The sequence below is a fragment of the Salminus brasiliensis genome, chromosome 3, assembly GCF_030463535.1.
Source record: "Salminus brasiliensis chromosome 3, fSalBra1.hap2, whole genome shotgun sequence".
Lineage (NCBI taxonomy): Eukaryota > Metazoa > Chordata > Actinopteri > Characiformes > Bryconidae > Salminus > Salminus brasiliensis.
The window spans coordinates 34,126,633-34,148,820 of NC_132880.1; the positions used below are offsets into that span (position 1 = coordinate 34,126,633).

The 22,188-nt window shown below is 40.3% G+C and overlaps 1 protein-coding gene across 11 annotated transcripts in view; it reads right to left on the bottom strand.

Moving 5' to 3' along the window:
• adgrb2 (adhesion G protein-coupled receptor B2) overlaps window positions 1–22,188 on the bottom strand; it is a 362,907-nt gene that overhangs the window by 70,517 nt on the left and 270,202 nt on the right. For all 11 annotated transcript variants that reach the window (XM_072675953.1, XM_072675952.1, XM_072675949.1 and 8 more), the window contains 3 exons: window positions 6,538–6,641; window positions 5,466–5,568; window positions 2,482–2,632 (listed from right to left, as the gene is read on the bottom strand). In XM_072675953.1, coding sequence (XP_072532054.1) covers window positions 2,482–2,632; window positions 5,466–5,568; window positions 6,538–6,641 — 358 coding nt within the window. The remainder of the gene's footprint in view (window positions 1–2,481; window positions 2,633–5,465; window positions 5,569–6,537; window positions 6,642–22,188) is intronic.

A 22,188-nucleotide genomic window follows, 5' to 3' on the forward strand; every position in this document is an offset into this window, starting at 1 on the left:
TTCTGGATGTAAGTGCTTAGTATAATTCCGTGTTATTAAGAAGTGATTGTGACAGATAGTAGTAGTAGTTTGGGACACAAACCAAAAAAAATAAAAATAGAAAGTTTTCAGATTTTTTTTTGTTAGATCATGTAAATTAGAAAATCTATTGTCTCCCCCAGGTGGGGGCTAGAGGGGTGTGGATGTTCACAGAAAGTCCAATTAGTTAAAATGTGACAGTACAAGCATTATATCATTATGACACGGTGCACAGTGCAGGAGCTGCACTGCAACTAGGCCAACAAAACTAGTACACTGTAGTACATTACGATTATAAATTAGTTCACAAATCCATAGAAAGTCAGAGAATGTGATACTCTGTGGTTCTCTGTGGGTCCCTACATGCACTACAGAGAAATTGTTAAAACCCGAGACGCATGGAAGGAGTTGCTTTCTGACGGACGTAAGAATAAAAACACTATTAAACACCTACAGTTAACTATAACATCCAGTTCATTCACATTCAATGTGACAGACTACTCATTTGCTTCGTAGTACTATTAATAATTACTGTAAAACTGTTAACAATTAGTTAACATCCATTAGCTAATTAACAACAATTAGCTAATAGAAGAGATCCAAATGCACATCATTTTGCAACTTAATACAATAAGGTAATACAATAGGCTCTGGGTTTGATCATCCACCATGTGTACCTTGGGGCATTACCATGGTGATCACTTCAGAAAAAAACCAAAGCAGCATTACTCTTTCATTCATTTCTTTTATTTCATTTCAAGTAATTTTCTTGATGCACTGTACAGAAACTGATGTCTTAGTCAAGCCCTGTGCCAGCAGCCTCTGCCCCTCTCGAATGGAAAAATGCCAATCTAATGCTGTATCAGCTGAGAACATCTTTGAATTAATGGATTAAATAGCTGGATCGATAAGGCTCAAAACAAATCCACGCAAGCCTGTAATTGCTTCGATATCTCCTTGGATCTCACCTGCGCTAGAAAGATGCTATCCTATACATTTCTTATCTCTGATACAACATCTGTGACTAGTAATACAGCAACAATGCTGAGCTGAACTGGCATGCCATATTGTGGCATGTCACTCGGTTGCACTGAAGTGAACGGAGGAGCCAGATTGTGGAACGTCACCAGGTTGAATAGAACAGAAGTGGCATGCCACGCTGCGCTTTGTCACTCAAGTGAATGGAGAAAGAAGCAGGCACAGTGGTGCAGTCCGTCATGTTAACTTCTCCCCAGTGTGAGGTCGTATTAGTGAAAATCACATTTGAGCTTTGATGAGGCTACCAGAGGTCCTGTGTCTGAGCGTATAAGTATGTGTGTGTGTGTGTGTCTGTGTGTGTTTGCTAGTTTTCACACATTCAGAGACAAAAAGGTCCTGACTTTGAATGCAAACCAGAGGAAAAACAGTGGATCTGAATTCGTGAAGTGTTGGAAGGGAAGGGACACTAAAAACTATAACGTTGATTGTAAAAGCTGAGCATCAGCCTCTAGCTACCTATATTATGACTGCTCTGGCTGATTTTACTGAATTAGTTTTGATCAAGGTCATATTTATGAAATTATATATATATATATATATATATATATATATATTTATATAATTTCATAAATGTACATACATGCTGTCACTGTCCGAATAAAACCAGGATCTCTGAGAGGTCACAAGTTCAAATCCGACACCATGCCACTTAGCCATCGGCGACACAATTGGCCGTGCTCTCTGGGTAGTGGATAGATGGTGCTCTCTCCCCTTTTCACTCTGAAGCAATGTTGACAGTTGTCTATTAGCTGGTGCGTCGGAGTTGGGCACCCTGTGTTCTGTGCCACATCGCCGAGAGTTTGAAAAGAGGCGATGGCTGGCTTCGCATGTATCAGAGGATACGTGTTAAGTTCTTACTCGTCTAGTGTAGGGAGCATTGCTAGTGCTAGGAGAAGCTACAAACAGGTGAGTTAATTGGACGAACCGAAATGGGAGAAAAAAAAAAAGAACAGCCCAAATGCTCTTTTGTTTCATGATCCCTGATAGATGAGAGCCGATTAGTGTTTTGTAGGTCCTCCTTTTAACCTGATGACCATCTTACACTGGTTTGTCATATTTTCAACATTTCCTCATAATGATCTAACACACACGTTCTTCACTGCTCTCCACACATTTTTCCAACACACTCCCACAAGCTCTCAGTGAGGTTAAAATGTTGTGATTGTGTTGCCATGACATCACCTGAACTTTCTCTCTCCTCAACCCACTCAATCACATGATGAGTGGTGTGTCTTGCATTGTTTTGCTGAAACACGAAGTCTGGTTTTGTGGCTCTCCATTAACACAGAAAGGACACATCCACAACAGCTGCTAAACACCAGTGTACGACATACGTATGTGCATCCGGGCACAAGTGCTGATATTGTATAAAGACAAACCTGTGTGTTGAAGGTGTGTATGTATGAATTTGTGTGAGAGACCTACCCCAGCCCAGGCACAGGAAACGCTTGCGAATGAGGCGTGTCCTCATCTTGCCAATTACAGCAAGATATGACTGCCACGCCTCCGTCAGCACCCAGCAGAAAGAGGCCAGAAAGAAGAAATGCAGAAAGGCAGCGGTCACAGTGCACAGCCCCTGAGAGAGAGAGAGAGAGAGAGAGAGAGAGAGAGAGAGAGAGAGAGAGAGAGCAAGTGAGATAGGAAGAGAGCAGTGTGAGAAAAGTGAGAGAGCATGAGAGAGAGAAAGAAAGAATAGAGAGACATAGAAAAAGTGAAACAGTGAGAGAGAGAGTGGATGAGAGAGAAAGAGAGAGAGAGACAGAGAAGACAGAGATAAATAGCAAGAGAGAAAGTGAGAGATTAAGAAAGTGGAAGAGCAAGAGAACCGTGAGAGTATGAAAAAGTGAAAGAGAGATTGAGAGTAAGAGAAAGAAAATAAAGAGATTAAGAGAGTGAGACACAAGAGTGTGCAAGAGAGATAGAAAGGAAGAATGAGGGAAATAGATAAATGGCAAGAGAGAAAGTGAGAGATTGTGAGAGTGGGAGAGCGAGAGAGAGAGAGAGAGGAGTGAGTAGGAGCGAACGAGTGACACTGTACAGATGGAAGCATGCATGCAAACAGGGCTCAGCCACTCTTTACAGAGACAAGGACGTGCTGCAGATGGAGGGAAAGGGCAGGAAGGTCATTGTTATTAGAGACAGTTCACTCCAACTGAAATCCCTCAGTACAGTTAACACAGACTGCTCTCATGACGACAGCTACTAAACACGGCTCTTACAAAGTGCTAGTGTGTCAGTTTAGAGGCTACTCCAGCGTGGAGTGGAAGGACTAAAGCACATGGACCACTCATCTTCTAAGGCAGCGGTGAGTGATTCCACCAGAATGCAAAGAGGGTAGGAGGGAGACACGTTATCTAACAGGGTTTAAAAAAAGAACAGTACTACAGCATTACAGTACCCCGTCACTGAGGTTAACTACAGTCTATGCTCTACAAATGACTGGAGATGAGAGGGATGTGGCAATTAATGGCTCCAAATTTAAAATTAAGTAATACACTCAAAAGGTGATACGTGTCATCATGCTTCCTTTTTAAATGTTGAGGTCAAGATTCGATTACATTTTTGAAATCATTTATTTAAGGAGTTAAAAATGTCTAATCATGTACTTGTACTGTTTTTTTCTCACTGCATGTCATTTCAGATTTCAAAGATTTTCAAAGAAAACAAGCCTCAAACATTGCAATTCATACAACTGCACCATGGTTACCGATCTAGAGACGTAAGCGATATTCCACGTGCCATTTGAACCCTGACTATACGAGAAGCAAAGATAGAAACAGGCGGAGCGTGAAGTGATTTGATGCTTGCCGTATGAGAAGCCTTTCCCTCTGACAGAATGCACCCAAATGCCTAGTTTTGTTTACTGACAGTGGGTTTCACAAAAGATGGGAAATAAGGGACCGTCAGAAGAGATCGAGTGACGTATCAATGACACAGTTTCAACTTTCAATGCACTATTTGACACTTTTTGGATGATTGAAATGGTTACCACTTTGGCCTTCACACATCAAATCTGATGAATTAAAAAATCTGTGAATTAAAAAAAAATGAATGCCTCAAGCTACCAGAGTTTCTATCAGCATCATTTGGTGTCCGTTTCAGCCCAAAGCGGCTGCTTCAATTTGAGTCTCAGTGGTTTCTCTCCTTTGCCTCAGTGGCCACACTCACACCCTCTCACAGTGATTGACACAGCTGACACAAAGCTGACCCCCGGAGGCCCCAGCAATGCCGCGTGTTCCAGCTGCCAGTCTACAAAAAAAAAAAAAAAATCGGCCCTCAACTTGCCATTTCCCTGAGATTCTATCATGGCCTCTTACATTATGTCGTGACAGGCCAGGGAGAACATGCGCAAGCTGGCAGTGAATGGCACCACTGCCTCGGGTGGTTCTGGGTCTACAGCCTGCTGGGAGAGCCTTCTATTAACTCTCTTTCCACAATCAGGTCTAATCTGAGCAGGTCAGAGCTAATTGCTTTTCTATCAGACTCTGAGTAATGCTGCGTTTACATGCTGACATGGATAAAAAAAAATGTAACTGCCTTTAACTGCAGGACTGGTGTAAACAGCAATAGTATGTGGCCAATAGTGACAGCATTTTATTTTTTAGCCCATTAAAAAGAAATGTAGATAAAAACAGACAGTTGACAGTCTTGGTTATTTACTTCTACTTTATAATTTAATATTTTTTAATCTCTTTTATAGATGTCCAGCTGTGGCTGGATATGAACTACAAGACATTTAGCATCTATGATTCCCAAAACATCACCATCTGGTCCCGAATGGAAATTAAAAAAACTCTTGATGGAATGTAAAGTGTGTGGTCCAACTTTCTGTCACTGCTCCATCTGCAGAACATCTGGTTTCCCATCATTCCCTGCCATCATAATGTAAACGCAGCATAAGGGTTAAGCTAGGCTTTCCCAGTGCCTACCTCAGTGCCTAAACCCCAAGCTAACAGCACCTCATCGTCTTCACTGGGCAAATCGGGACTGATGGCCGCAGGTTGAGTCATATGATTGAGTTCCCCTTGCTAGTTACAGAATTACAGAATCTCACTCAGTCATTATGAGCATCACAAATAAAGGCTCATAAGAAACATGTAAGTTAATAGGTTACAACAAATAAAATGACACCTTACAATGAACCATTTCACATAAAACCCCTCTCAGGGACTTTCTTTACATCTCAAAGATGCAGACATTTATGCATATTTAATATATTATATAGATATTAATCTGGTTATAATGAGCCATAAATTACAATTATTTTTTTTTATTAAACTATGTTCTTGCTGTCATCTGTGATAACTGTGACTTTACCATGGGATTACTATGGATCAATGAATAAGTTGGCCTTCTGATATCTATTCAAACAAAGCCATTCATACACACACATACACACACACACTTACCTTGCTAAGTGTCTGGGACTGTCCCACCAGAATAAGCACATTGGAGGCCAGTATGGATAGGCAGAAGTTCACCAAGATGATGGACCTCTCTGAACGAATGTACCTGAGAAATCAATGATAAGACACATGTATGAGCAAACAAAGAATTTACATTGTTGAAAGCGTGGACTCCTCACTTTTGACATGATTTCTTCACCTGTTTTAATGAGTTATGAGCAAAAAAAAAAAAGCTACACCATGCTATTGCTATTTCTGGAGACGACTGCAATATTGTTAATCACTTATTCCTGTCACTCAGTTGGCTTTCTCAAAAGGCCATGTAGGAGAGCAGACCATACTGTGAAGAATTTTGTGTCACTCCTGGAATAAGCAGACACTTGACTAAGCGCTGCTGGCGCCCAGCACATGACGTTAGTCTCTGCTCTAGGCCATCTGCCACACAGTGGCTGCTGCTGTTTGAATCTGCACAATCCTCCGCTAGCACCCACCACATAATCCTGCCCTGCCACAGCCTGCTCCTGCCGTCCCTCATTTGTTCCCAATTACAGCTAATTGCAGTTTTGGCCCAGCGTGGCTCTGCCCCACGCCAGCCTCTCTCGCTCACTTTCCCCGCCTGAATAATCCCTCGGAGCTGAAAAAATGAATTGCTAGTGGAGGTGTTTTATTATTTTTTTCCTCTTTGGTCGAGTTTCAAAAGGCCAGAGGAAAATGCTTTCCCAGAAACAGTCAACCAACAGTACACTCAGTAAACTACAATATTATGTCAGAGAGGGGCTTGAAGCTCCCTGACCAGATGTCCAGGGCAGCCACGAGTAATACTGCACTCTTAATAATAAAAGAGCCAAAAGGGTTCTTTGCAGTAATAGCATACAAAAGAACTACTATTGGTTCCCTAAAAAAAACGTCCAATGGATGAATCTCTAAAGAACAGTTTAAAGTTAAATAACCCATAAACAATGAAAAGGTTCTATACATGCTAAAATGTTAATCCTAGAACTTTATACCCAATCCAAGAACCTTTAAGAAACATTCACTTTTAAGATTGTGAGGAACATTTGAGAACATTCCTCACCTCCAGAAGGCAGCATAGATGAGCAGCAGAATCAGTAGTGCAGTACAGGACACCCCACAGCCCACCATGAGGGGTACAGATGGCATGCTGGAGGGTCCCATGTCCTGAGAGAGAGAGAGAGAGAGAGAGAGAGAGAGAGAGGGAGAGAGAAAGTGAGAGAGATTATAGACTGTCTGTGTAATCCTGATCTATAATGTAGGCCTACATGATGTCAAGATCCAAATGCGTAGTTAAGCATTCTCCCAAACATCTGTCGCCCCCGTATTACCATACAAGAACGTCAAGCCTGGTCAAGTGAAAGAATGTAAATTTAGCTTACTATCTGTGCTGCATGTGGTGCAGTGGTCAATAAAACTGAAGCCCAGGAAATAGTAGAGACACTTTAGCCTGCTTGTATATCCCAGGGCAACAGATGGTTCCGGGCCCTATGTGTGAATTTAACAGTTAACATCCATAAAAGCAGTATGACATAACCTGACACAGTTCCCTTCTGACTGACGTGAACTACAGTCACTGTACACTGGCCACTGGCCTGAACACACAGGATCCAAAAACTTAAAACACACCGCAGCACACACACACACACACACTTTCAATGCTGCTTAACTTTGACCGGCTGCTGTCTCTGAAGAACATTTATCATCTCTAGTACTGCATTATATTAAATACAGAACCACTGAACCACAAAAAACCCTGGTGGCATATAAAGGGGTCAACCTCATATACTAAAACAATTGTGTTAAAATGTAAATGCAGACTCTTAACTTTTATTTAAGTTATTAGGTTGGTGCCACTTCTTTATCACAGTGTAAACAGCAGCTAAGGCCTTGATTGAGGGATTGGGATGAGCATGAAGAGAGGATTTAGCCAGGTTAAGGGGAAGAACACAGGATGGTAGGTAATGCATGCCATATGGCCTTGTCCTTTCCCTTGTTTTCTCTCTTTTCAGCTTCTTACTCTTTCTCACCTCATGAAACCCATGACAACCATCAATGCCACTTATTACTCACCCAATTCATTGAAGGGCTTACCCCTCTTGCACTAGATCTGTCTAAATCTAGGGCCTCAATATCCCATTCCTCATCCTGCATGCCCTCTTTACATCACTGGGAGGCAAATCTGGGGTTAAATGAAATTGTCTTAGCTTCTTATTTTGGTGTCCACTGGAGAAATCCCACTTATTCCACTTAGTCCACAGTAGCCTTACGAGATCATTCTGATCTCTTCTGTTTGCAGAATCCTCCAAACGCTCCCAACGTAGATTTAAAGTGAGTGCAGATCTCTTTAACCTTTTGAGTGACGTCACTAAGTCTCACCAATCAGCCCTCTTTCACATAAGCAACGCTTCACAAGCCTTGAATAGTTGAATAGCTTAATCAGTCATATACAATTTCTTTAACCCCATAGAGAGTGAAAGGCACATCTGGTGTGGTGGTATTTGTGATGGAGCTATTGACCAGTCCACTTGTTCCCTGACAGTCATCACTTTGTCCTAACACTGGAAGGGTTGAACAAAACCCTTGGAAAGGGTTTCAGGGGTATGCAAAACAGCTTATCATATCGTAATTCATAAGTAGTTGTTTACTAGTGGATCTTGACCGTCTAAAAAATGGTAGATACAAAGACCATCCACCATTTTTACAAAGTATTATATCTGTGAAAATATTAACTATTAACACTTAGCTACCATTAACACAGAAAATGCTGATATAATGCTAACAAATGTTAGTCTCAACCAAAGCCAGAGTGATACAGCAGGGGGATACAGCATTTACAAAATCTTTAGGAAGTCTCAACTGCACACTAAATACTCTGCATTCAAACACATTCCTTTTTTAAACAGTAACATGCATAAATGTAGCACTCTGTGGTAAATGTGAAAAAGCAGCTCATTACTTACAGCAGCTCTTTAACTTAATATGCCATGTTTGTCAGGGGAACCTCAGAGGAAGTCAGAGAGCATTTACGTTCCTCTTTTCTGTGCTAGATGCTACAAATGATTTGGGGGGCAAACAAAACCATTCCTATATTTATTATATCACTATTGATACATAACAATGACTCATAATAGCATTTACTTTATGAGCAATATAATATATTAGTAATTATAATATAATGATAAAATAATATATAAATAATACATAAATATAATATATAATTATTATTATAAAGAATTATAATCCCATATCCCCACCGGATTTATGCCTGAGGTTATCATATTAATGTTAGTGGAACACTGTACTTCACCAGCCTAAAATGTTGGTGTATCTGTTACTGTGCTGCGGAGACTTATTTCTTGTGACTCTGTCATGTTCCTGCCTACAGTTAACATGAACTGATTTAATAACATCTAAATATAAAACAATTATCAAATCTCTGATTGTGGTATATGTATAAGTTTCATTATTGACTTTTTTGGTTACTGTTTATTACTAAATTTAGTAAAGTAATTTGGTGAAGTAAAAATGCAACAATATTGCTTGATTGGTTTTTTTGTGTTGTGCATTTTTTTGTCCATTTTTATGTTTTTTCCATGGTTTGAATCCTGTAGCTGCTCTGTATACTGTGTCAATAATTCTGGATAAATAGATGTAAAACAAAGAGAAATGCTCTAAATTACTTAACGAAACTTTAATTTTACATTAACTTCCATTTAAAGGTAAGAACATTTTTGCCTTCTCCTGTAAAGTTTTTTTTTTTGTATTAGACAGCAAAAATAAATATATTTTTTGCTTGAGTATTTAAACCTTTATTTACAAACACATTTTGATTTTCTGTTTTGTTAAATCTCAATTTAATATGAATAAATTAGGCAATAAATGAACAGTTTTTATATTTGACTTATATTTAAGCTCAGACATGCTCAGACAACTTAAATTTGATTCAATTTAACCCAATTAAATGAATGAAATCAGATGTTGACATTAATGGGTCAAACTCTGCTTTGGTGTCAGCTTGTTGTGAGCTCGTTACCACATTAAAGGATACAAGCAACGTTCTAAAAAGAAATTATGATAAGACTCTGTCCAAACCTCTACCAATAACAAGTGTTGCAGTAAATGCATGGCAACACACTTTTATCCCTGGAATAATGATCTCCGATGTTGGACAGTGTCACTATTACGATGGACTGATGCGACAGAGGTTTGTCCTCAAACATGCTGTAGTACAATATTGGGATTCTGCCATGAGCCTTCTGGCCGCCAAGCCCTGCATGAACTCTTAACCTGCTTTCTGAGGTTGTGAACCTGCCCATTCCTTATCCGTCGTTCTCCTCTCTTGAATCTTTGTTCCTTCTTCATGCTAGTCATGTTAGTGAGTTTTTCTAGCCTGTGATGCCCAGCACCTTTTAGGGGGCCATGCCTACATTTCAGGCAAGACTGTAGAGATATTTTGCTTTAAATACTGTGTCTCAAAGGTCCAGTGCTTTCTATCTAGCTCTGAGTTCCCACCAAATAATCACACCGACCAATTAGGTCTCTGGTGCCAGGCTTAGCAATAACCCACATTCAAGACTATGTAGGAGACCAAGGAGTGAACGAAAAAAAATAAAAAATAGAGAGAAAATAAAAGAGTAAAAGGCTAGTATAAACACAGGGGAGTGCAGGGTTGTGGTGGTTCAAAGTCAGTGGTTTTATGAAAGTTTTATGGCTCCAGTATGGTGGGCAGAGTTGGCAGGTGCAGTCCTTGCAGGTGGCAGAGAAAAGGGAAAAGCCCTGCCAAGATTTTATCTTTTATCTTTACTTTAGCCCCTTGCCCACAGCATGGTAATAACCAGCTCTATGATAGCTAGCCTGTGTTAGCGCTACTGGTTCCTCTAAAGAAGCCAGTGTTACTGAAATGTCGCTGGCAGAGCACACATGGAACAGCAGCTACAATGAGAGGAAAAAAAAACAGAAGGAACACGGGAAACACAAACAAAACTCGCTTCAATCGGCCCTCAAAAGTAGGTGGGAGATGAAGAAGAGTCGGATTTTCAATTCTACTCAAGCCCGTAAGACAGAAGTAAAGCCAGCGAGATATTATGATCAAAATAACTAAAGAATAAAACATAAAGAGTTTGATAAAAAAAAATGTGTGATTGAAAAGGAGACAGGAGACATAGGGCTAAAGCCCCTCAGAGGTCTTGCAAAGAAGTGATGAAATTAAAATGGTAGGAAAAAAAAACAAAAAGAAAACGTGTAAGCCAGGGACAAAAAACTGTACATTACAAAACACAAAACAGAAATGACACAAATTTTGACCTGCTTACATGATAAGAGGGAACTTTTACACAGACATAATATATTTTATAATACGAACATACTCAAAAAACAAGTGCTACAATTATGAAAGAACTCTGGAATGGATACAGTGCCTTTTGAATTCACCCTTTTGGATGTTTTCTCCTTTAATTGCTTTTAGAAATTTAAGTTGGAATCAAGGTCAATATAATTTATTGATCAACAAACTGATCAAGAAGGCTGGTTCAGTTTTAGGATGCTCGCTTCAAGGTTGGTGGAAAGGAGGTCAATCAACAAACTCATGGCTATACTGGACAACACATCACACCCACTACATGACCTACTGGTCAGACAGTGGAGCACTTTCAGCAATAGACTGATTCAGCTCCGCTGTAGCAAGGAGCTCACACTGTACAACACCTCATCACTGTGCCGGGTTCTCTGTCTATCTATCTATCTATCTATAGGCACTGTATATCAGTGTAGTCTAAGACTAAACTTAATCCATCCATGTCTGTCTTGAAAACAGGCTAATGGCCTAATTTTCAGGCTAGATGCTGTTGAAAGTATGGGACTGGAGATAGATAGAGAAACAGAGAGATGAACATGCAGTAAATGATTTTGTTCATATTAAGCTCCAATGCCAATTCTAACTTCCAGCCATACTTTTACTTATAAATATACACATAATCTTTCTTTGTCACTGAAGGACTAAAATGAACATGTACAAATGAACAAATTGTACCTGGATATACACTTTATCCAGGTACAAAAGTATAGTGTATAGTAATGAGTGAGTTTGGCTACTTTAAAGGCATTTAGTTTGTATAATCTCCATAGAAAAGTACTGTCAAAATAGTAACTCTATAGGACTCTCTGGAGCAGTCAAGTATGACTCTAAAGTCACCTTTCCCAATGCCACCCACTACAGGGTATAAAGGCCCACAGCACTGGGCTGTGAAGCAGTGTAACTGACTTCTCTGGGATAAACATGAGTGGCATTTTTGATCTATAACTTATCATGCATGATCAATACCTGACCTGACCTCACTAATGCTCTAATGACCGAATACCATCAAATACTCACAGCAATGTTCCAAAATCTAGTTTAAGGTCTTTGTAGTAGAGTAGAGTCAGTTACTGCAGCAAAGGGAAAACAAACTTCCTATTATTTGCCCCAATTTCAAGAGCAACTCTGGAGGAGCGGGTGTCTACAAACTTTTGTATTTTGACCATATTTAGTTTCACTAAAATTTCCCTTGCCTAAATGAGACACAGTTTTACTTTACACATTTTAAATAAGCAAATATATACACATAGACAGTTTCACAGCTGATACCTTACTGTAAACATGGTTTCTGCAAACACCTGTTATTACCTGTATAATACACACTGTCAAATATCAGACAAAGCAACACTCAGTAAGCACTTTAGCAATTTTGCAATTAGCAATTCAGTCAGCACTTAACTGAAGCATTTATGTAGTTGGATATTGGAAACACATGACATTTGCATTTGTGTTGAATGTGATCTAACCACCTCTGACCACCTTCAAACATGGTTTGAATGATCTGGCTGTAATCCAACCACAATGTGTTTACCCCTGCTCTTCATTCAGTCAAGTGAAACCAAAAAAACAAACAAAAAACAAACAAACACACATATTGATGCATGTAAACAGCCTAATGTTGCAGCCACATGGCATCATAAAGAATGTTATATGTTTTATAACCTCTATATGAATGGATTGAATAAATAGACTAGATTATGAGGGAGAGACTGCTGAGAATGAAGTTCTGTCTGTCTTTTACACTAAATCAGACCTCATCACCAAGCCTCACACACAGCATCAGCCCCGAATGATGCCGTAAGGCAAAATGTAATCAAAAGTGCCTTTGGTGGCTAGGTCATATGAACATGTATGCCGGCTCCGGAGAGAGAACGGGCAATGTAGAGATGGAAAGAAGGGAAAGGCCTCCATGGGCCAGAGCCTGCGTTCATTCAGATACCTCCAGCCTCAGGCCTCCATACCATAACAACTGTCCTAAATAAGCATGGTGGACTGGGGAACATGGCCGCAGCTCTCCTAGCATCCGATTGGCTCCTGAGCATCAGATCGTGCAAATTATAGAAGCTATCATGGGCCACCTATCCCAGCATTCCCTGGAGCGGTTCGAGGCTCCTAACAAGCACTAGCGGTGTCTATTTTCAGCCCCAGCAAGTTTAACCTACTTCTCCTGCCCCACGCGGTGCTGAGAGGCCGTTTATCCCTCGCTCTCCCTCATCCCCCTTTTACTCCGCCATAACTCATTATGACAAAAAGAAAGAGGAAGAAGGGTATGAAAGGGTGGAGCTCAGCATGGCCGACAGGGGATAAGGCAGGAGGATAAAGCCGGACGAGCATGCATGGGGATAGCAGGAGGCAACAAAGAAGAAAGTATGAGAAAGAACCCAAAGCAAAAAAGACAAATTTAAAAGTCTGCATTAATCAACTGGTTAAGACCCTGTGAGCTTTAAAGTAGGTCTAAGACCTCAGAGAGTCTACCTTCTGTTTAGATGCCTCTTAATGCAACATCAGGAGACCATGTCCCTATTTTAGCATGTGCTTTTCTTGTCTATTCTTTGGCTTCCCAGGACACTTGTTATCACAGAAGTGGCTCAGAATGTGGCAGGCTAGGAGAGATGTCTGTCAGGGTACTGGGGACACTGAGACCATGGCAGAAGCCCACATCTCACATCTCAGGAACTACCCAGAAATGATATAAGAAGGTTTGGTCCAGAGGTACGCAGTCTAACAACAGCAAAGCCTCTGCTTGATCATTAAATATGTATGCAGTGCTGATAAGCGTATTAAAATGAACTTGAGAAGGGCCACAGGGAACGGTTCAAGGTCTATTACTGTGTAAGTAACTAAGGCCAACGTTCACATAGATATTTTTTATGTCCAAAACTTTCTTGCCATTGATTTCGGTGAGAAGAATGCTTTTACAGACAACAGACAACACGGAATATCAGTGTGTTAAACTTTTGATTAAATGTAGTCTCACCTACCTATGTGGCAGCCAAAAGGAGACAGTCTGGGACAGGATATCAATCATGTCAATATTGAGCAAGATGGAGAATAACTTATTCACTTCACCTCTTTGATTGGACACAGGAAGTCTAGTCCCAACCGATTTTAGCACTGGACAAACAAAAAACATCGACAAAAAAACTTGAGGATATTGAGGATATGAGCAAACTGCATACAAGCAGCGATCTCGGAAAGTCCTCTTAGTCTTCTGAATCTCCCTTAGTCATCTCCCTTAGTCACCACAAACGTTCTCCTGAACTACCATTTCTTAATAGCATTCCGCACTGTAGGAACATCCTGCTGATACACATAAAGCTTAGATATTTGTTTCAGCTGACATATTTAATTTCATTTAACATACTAAACATATACTAAATGGACAAAAGTATTGGGACGCCTGCTCAATAATTGTTTCTTTTCGATATCAAGGATATTAGAAAATAATCTACCCTGCTTTTGTTGGAGTAACTGTCTCTTATGTCCAGAAAAGGTCTTTCTACTAGATTTTGGAGCTTTGCTGTGAGGATTTGATTGCATTCAGCGAGGTCAGGATGTTGGACGTTCACCACCCTACCTCATCTCCAACTCATCCCACAAGTATTGGAAGGAGCACCATCTGTATTTTGTCGCTGTCAATTTAAAAACTTCTCTCAAAAAGGGTGACAACATTCTTACATTTCAATGGACGTGTGTTTTGAGCATTTCTATTGGTCCATTGATCCAGAATGAATTATTCAGTTTACAGAGCAGCTACAGGGTTTATGCGATGAAGGAAACTAAAAACAGACACAAATGGAGACAGCAGCGAAATTTAGTGTTCTCCTGTTGTAGAGAAATTACCTGACCCTCACCACAAGTGAATGTCCTGACATGTGAAAATGACAAATATACCTTGACTTGATAATGCTTAGGGTGTCTAAACTTTTACACAGACTAAGAACTGCCAGCAGTCTTCACATATAGTCATTCATGAGTTCTCTAGTTTTCTCCCCACAAACAAACCTGCAATTTTTTTTTTGTGTCCTTGAAAATGCAGCCTAAGGGCTTTATTAATGTCTAGCCAAGAAGAAATCCACTAGTGTCATTTGTTCTAAGACACAATGTCACTTCACAGACAAATATGTGTACATATGGAATCAGACAAAATGGAATACAAGTTCCATTCAATGACAAAGCAATACAACAGCTCATCAGTCACCTTAAGTCCACCAGAGTGAAGATCTTCATAAGCAGAGGGGGGATCTAGAATCTGGAATATTTTGACAGATGTGACACATGGATAAGGAGAAGCTTAGACCTTGTGTCTGCATCCGCATACATCATGATCAAGGCTGATGCAAGAGCTAGACTGCCTGTGCTCAGACTGGCCTTGCTGAGATTAAAAATAAATGTGTATTTATAGGCAGAAACTTCACGCCACATATGTCTTGTACACAGTGTACAAACGCTATAATACAAACACAATAATTTGATTATGATATATAATGGTTATACATCGGTTAGTCATAAAATTAAAGCCACCAACAGGGCAAGGGAATAATATTAATTGTCTTGTAACAGTGGCACCTGTCAAGAGCTGGAATATATTAGGCAGTAAGAAAATGTCAGCTCTTGAAGTTGATGTGTTGGAAGCAGGAGAAATGGGCGAGAATAAGGTTTGGAGCCACTTTGACAAGGGCCGGATTGTGACGGCTAGACGACTGGATCAGAATATCTCCAAAACATCAGGCAGGTCTTGTGGGGTGTTTCTGGTATGCAGCGGTTAGTACCTTTCACAATTGGTTGAAGGAAAGATAACCGGTGAACTGGCCAAAGGCTCATGGGCAGCCAAGGCTCATTGGTGCAATCTATGGAGGCCCCACCTCCCAAATTACAGGACTTGGATCTAGGATGTTCTGCTAACGTCTTGGTGCCAGATACCACAGGACACCACAGATCTTTTGAAGTCAATGCCTCAAAGGAAGCTGTTTCAGCAGCACAAAGCTGAGCTTTGATAGATACATTGGATACATTAGTATTACTCTTATACATTAGACATGGGTGTCCAAAATATTAGGAGAGGTGCTTGTGATGTAGTTAAATCTTTAATCAAAATAAATGCAAATAAATGCTGCAAATGCAAGTGTTTTTCTTTATGTGAGTAAATCTGCATTAATGCGGACTTATTGGCTAAAAAAAACTTTATTAAAGCTTAAGCTACCAGCAACAAGGAACAAATTAGCATTAGTGGAACCGCACAGTCTGAGAAAAAAGAGGAAAAAAACCTTCAAAAAGTCCTTGCTGCATGCCTCAGTGCCTCAAACTGAATAGGCTCCTGTACGCTGCTTGATTTTCACTTAATACTAATGGCATGTATTACCGAGGTGACGGACAGGAACACAGGGTTAAATACATATGGTCATAAGTCACTGGAACATTTTTTCCCGCTGAGAGGTTGCCTTAATTTCAAGTTCAAAATCTCAGACAGTGTTAAGGTTGCCATTTTGGGCTCTGGCTGACATACTTTCAGAGATGGACAAGTGACATAGTTTAAAAAAGTGCTTTGAGCCAATGAGTTAAACAGAATTTGCCATATTTACAGCGACTATCTGACACCTGACCAGTCATTAGGTACGGTATAGGTGTGTGTGCATATACATTTATGTCGAGGATGAAGGAAACCTCATCAGAATTTGCCATATTTACAGCGACTATCTGACACCTGACCAGTCATTAGGTATGGTATAGGTGTGTGTGCATATACATTTATGTAGAGGATGAAGAAAACCTTATCATGAAGGAAACCCCATCAGTCACCTTCATGATCAAGGCTGATGCAAGAGCTAGACTGCCAGAGGAAGATCCAAGAAGAACCCAAGAAGAAAAACAAGTCTATTCCACAATGCCAGGACCAGGGAAATGCTTCTTATTTGTGAAATGCTTTAAATATATTCTTGGGCAATTTTTGGTCTGTATAATACCTTATTGGAGCTTTCAGCTACTTTAAGGTGTACCCCTGCTGGTGTTCGGTTATGCACACCAGTAATACTTCTATAAAAACAGCACTGCCAATAAAATGGAAGTCCCGGGAGCAGCCGCACATAACCCTGCCCAATGGCAAGCAACAGCAAAAGGAGTATACATCCCCTAGGCACTGGGCCACTGTGTTCTCTACAGTGTTGGTGTGTCGCCCAATACCTTTGGGATGAGTTAAAGTGGAGTCCAAATCATCTGATCTAGTACTAATCATCCAACATCTTACTTACGCTCCCGGGGTTGATGCTCTCTCTTTTAATAGCCTAGACTTCAGAAGAAACATTGTATGAGAAGGTGGCTACAAACTACTGGATGCACAACGTACAGTATGTATGACCTCACATTTTGACACTGTATAAAAACAGCATTGTGAGTGTGTGTGTGTGTGTGTTTGTGTGACTATGTGTACAGCCACAGGGACAGAAAAGATGTGTCAACATGCCTGAGGCAGATTAGTTGACAATGTGGATCCCCAGATACAGAGTGGCCTTCGTCCTTCAGCTGGTTTGCCACAGAGCCTTTTAGCATGCAAGGCAGGTTGGTCCTTTGGTGCAGGACATAAATGTGTGTGCGTGTGTGTGTTTGTGTGTCTTTGGGTACTAAGCAGAGAATACTGAAAGAATTCAGTGGTGGTGATGGCATGTGTATGGTGGTGCGCATGTGCCTGTGTCTTTTGTCTCTACTTGAATGCCTCTCATTTGATCTTGTACACCAATAAATCAGCTCAAAGCCATTATGCTGCACAGAGAAACTGACACACGACAAATTGTTATGGCCAAAAAAGCCACTATCCACTCACTGCTTACGACTCCCATCATCCATCACTGGGTAATTGATTGGCATAGAACTGAGTGTCGTGTCACTAGTATGGCAAACACTAGGCTCTTGGGGCTTGCAGACACTGCAGCATAGATAGAGGCTGGCTCATTGGAGCCATTATCACAGCGCTTTTAAATACAACATATCCGTAACCCTGGTAAATCGTTACTGCCTAGTCGCGCCATGTCGCTCTGTCTGAGGCAGGCATTGCAGGAAATAAACAGGATTATCTGGTGATACCCCCTCCACTGTAAACGGCCTGACAGCATTGGCTTAATCCTGCCCCCTCCCTTTCTTTTCTATTAAACATAGAGGTTAATCCAGCACTGGATGCTTTTCTCTCCCACAGCCCCCCACCCGCCTCCAACTCCCAGCCATGGATAAGCTGTTAGCCCCGAGGTCGAGATGGTCATTTATGTTCTCAGGCATTTCCTTCACATAACACTCCTTCTGCTACAGTCTGAAGCTACCATACTCAAAGAGAGAATACACTATTTTTGAATGTTATCTAGAACATTGAATCATTTTACAATTAAAGGTCATGCCTTATATAGTACACTGCTGCTTCCCATGTCAGCAAACCAATACTTTCAAATGTTACATAGTAATAATATTAACTTGGACTGGCATTTACTGCACTGGATAGGGAGCCAACAACTCCAGATAGACTCTGGGTTCCCTTACAAGGAAGAAGTGGATAAAAAGGATGGAAAAGTAATAATAGAAGTAGTATTACAAACCTTACTTTAATATCCTAAATAAAGTATACATGGACATGGCGATTATGTTCTTGACCTCTGTAAGCTCCATTATAAGCTCCATTACTAGAAAGGGAAGGATGACGGCTCATGGACATTTTGGATTGGCTAATTCCAGCGCAACAACAACTCTTGTATTCTAACACATTTTGTGTCATACTGTCATTTGTTGTAACACATTTTGTGTTAAAAATAATGCTAACTGTAGATGTGCCTGGAGGTTTACTGTTATTTTAAGAGCATCACAGTAAAACATTACCGGCCTGTTTTACCCTTTGTGGTACTAATGTGGTGCTTTTCACTTTTTTCTTACATTTGTGCATGTGCCTGTAGCCATTCACAGCACACATTTGTTTTCAAACTTGTTTGGTACACCTGCTTAATTTTTTTTTATCAGTATTAATCAGCAGTAATCTATGTGGTGCGTACTGTAGTTGCAAATGAGACAAATACAGAATTCAGAGCAAATGAATGCAGAATGCAAGATTGAATATCTGTACCACAAGTCATTCCCTTCTTTGCAATATGCAAGTGCCTTGTATATCTGGGCACTTTTCGTTCACTTTTTTTGTTTTGTTGTTGAAATAACAGTAATTTTTATTTCATCCGAATAAAGGAGCTGAATCATAGCAACTAATTAACATTGCAACGGAATAACAGCCATTTCCTATCCCTTGTCAACTGCAGAGGATAGGAAAGGACTGCCATTTATTTGCAATGTTTATTAGTTGCTGTGATTTAGCTCCTTTATTCAGGACTTTTTAACTGATTCTAACTAAAAATTTCATGAATCTGTACTGTGTTTAACCCCTTAAAAAGCCTATGGCTCGCCAGCAGGCCGGAGGTGTTATTACAAACTTTTGTTACCAAAAAATAGCCCCATCAGTTTGTACAGAAGTATAATAATTAGGGCATATTGTAACACTACAGCCTTATGTTCATCAAAGTGAACTCCTCTGTGCCTAAATAACGATTCAACAGTTTATTTATTTTATTGAGAGTATATAAAGGAGGAGGAATATAAAGTGAAGGTGAAACCAATACACATTAGACCAAGCTCATCCACATCACTGTGTAGGAAGATTGCATTTAGCAACTACCCATGGTGATGACTCAAGCCGAACAGAACAACAACGGAAACAATGCAACTGACGCAACCAGTTCAAAAATTCCGCCTCTATCTTCACCAATACTGTGGATTTCACCAAACACACTTTTCTTTCTCAGCTTCTGGGGTTTCACTACATTATTTATACACCCAATTCTCAATGAGTGTAAGATTGTTGGCTCTAGCTTACAGATATCGAGGCAGTTGGAGAGTGGGAGTTTTGTAGTAGTGAAGACGCCTAGTTGATTTTGGATATAATCAGAAGTGTATACTCTTGGATGTCAGAATTGATGCAACCAACAGTCAATGGAAATGCTGTATGTGATGATCTGCTTTCATGAGGAAGAGTAACACTGAATCTCATTTAGTCACTAGTTTTAATGAAAAGTGTAACTGGAAAGGCCAAAGTATGTCCAGATACAAAACTGATCATGAAACACATGGAAATGCAAGGTGTAAACCAACCTACTGAAACCTCAAAAAGTCTCACACCTCACACACTTCTCAACTGTATCTCTTTCTTATTTTCTACGTTAGTATAAGTATATGTTAGCTAGCTGTGTCCTAGTAATAGGAGTGTTCGTGAATGGCATATGTCTCACGCCATCACGACCATCTCTCAAAATTATGTCATAACTCCACTTAGTGTGTGATCCCCCACTGTGAGATATATATATATATATATATATATATATATTTTTCAAAATCTATTAAGACTTGAGAAGTTGTGTGGTTTATCCAAGCCTTTAGATCCGTAAAAGCGCACAGAACAAAGTAGTAAAAAAGTAAGTTCTAGCATTCTTATCTTGATGTCTACTGTTAAAATAACTGGCACTGTCAGCCTGAATAGATGCATTTTTTTTTCACAATAACTGCAGTGTACTGCAAATTCCAGCACTTTGATGGAGCTAAAAAAAAGAGTTAGCATGAGAAAGTCATGCTGGGGAAGCACTCTCTTGCACTACTCGAAAAACTTCTGAAAACTTTCCACACAGCATTACGATAAAGGTCTTTCCAGTTGAGTGGAGTGCTTTGCTAGTTTCTGGAGAACATTACTGATGAACATGCACTGACCTGTACACAGCCTGGCTAATGGAAGGAAAATGACTGTGCACTAATGGTGCTGTTTATTCCCCATTTGCAAATGTCACCAGGCATTACAGTTGCAGGCAGCAGCCAGTGGGCCTTAATGCCAGCTTCAGAGAGGGGGGGGGTAAAATTGATAGGTGTCGATTGGTAAAGTTAGCCCCCAGCTTTTGGTCAGAGACATGTGGGTGTCTGCCAGCAAATCCCTACAGTCTTTGTTCAGAATGGGAACTTATTAGGAACATTTGCAAACTTTAAGCTGTTTGCAATAAAGCAATCAAACAAGAACAGTTTAAATAGCTTAACATGAAATTACATTTTTAATGACCACGGCAGTGTCAGAATCATTTAACCCCTTCATGACAAGCGTCTTTAGTATTTAGTAGAACACCCTTTTCTGTTATGACCTGCTGCAAGGCCAGGTGCCAGCTTCTGGCAAGCATTCCTGAGGAATCTTAGCCCATGGTCAATAACCACCAGGTCACTAAAACTCCACTCCTTCTGAAACCAAGCCTTGGTGGACGTTGGGGTGTGCTTGGGATCATCGTCCTGTTGCAAGGTCCAATGGTGCCCAAGCTTCAGCTTCCTCACAGAAGGAATGATGTTTTCTCCTAGGATTTTCTGGTACTTGATTGAATCCATCTGGCCCTGCACACATTGCTTTCAGAACAAGAGGAAGCAAAACAGCCTCAGAGTATCAAACAGTCCCTCCTATGCTTCACTTTAGGCATGGGGTTATTTTCAGCAAATGCTTCATCCCCCCTCAACTCCTTCTTTATCTAAGTCCTGTGGATTCTTTCTATGGTTTTGAGATGATGGGAGCCAACTTGTGCTTTTAACTGCTATATGCCCAACTGAACCAACTCAATGCCTGCTGCCATCAAATCTCACTGCAGGTCTTCTACAGTCACTCGAGGGTTTTTGAGCACCTGTCTTCTCAGGAATCTGGTGGTAGCCAGAGACAGCTTCCTCTTTCTGCCACATGTAGCCAGTGTTCCCTTAACTTTGGACTTGTGAACTATGTTTCCAGCTGTATCTGTAGGAACGTTCAGTGCCTTTGCTCTCTTTTAGTATCATTTTCCTTGTTTGTGAATGGCAATGTGTTTGTGAACTTTTTGAACAACTCTCTTGACTTGGCCACCTTGATTTGCACCTGTTAGCCAAATGTATGCGCTTATGAGCGATTCTGTTCAGGGGTTGAATAATTCTGAAACTGCAGTAGTCTTTAAAAGTGACATTAGTGTTGTTTTGAGTTTCTGTAACAGTCCTATGGCTTCATAAGGGTTCCAGAGGTACAAACTCCAAAGTACTAGGTACTGGGTAACTATTTCTTGATAGTAAGTTCCAGTCTAACTCACTTATATTAAAGTTCCTAACTAACTGAGTAAGTGTTAAGTACAGAATCAAGAAACAAGTTTATTTAAAAATTACAATGAAATGTCAGACAGATTCTAGTTAAGAACAAGGTAAGAACATTGTGTGGTCTCTTTACACTGTTATTTCTGGTAACATGATGGGAAACATCACAATAGTCACACAATTAACATCACATTAGCTAAATTACAGTAA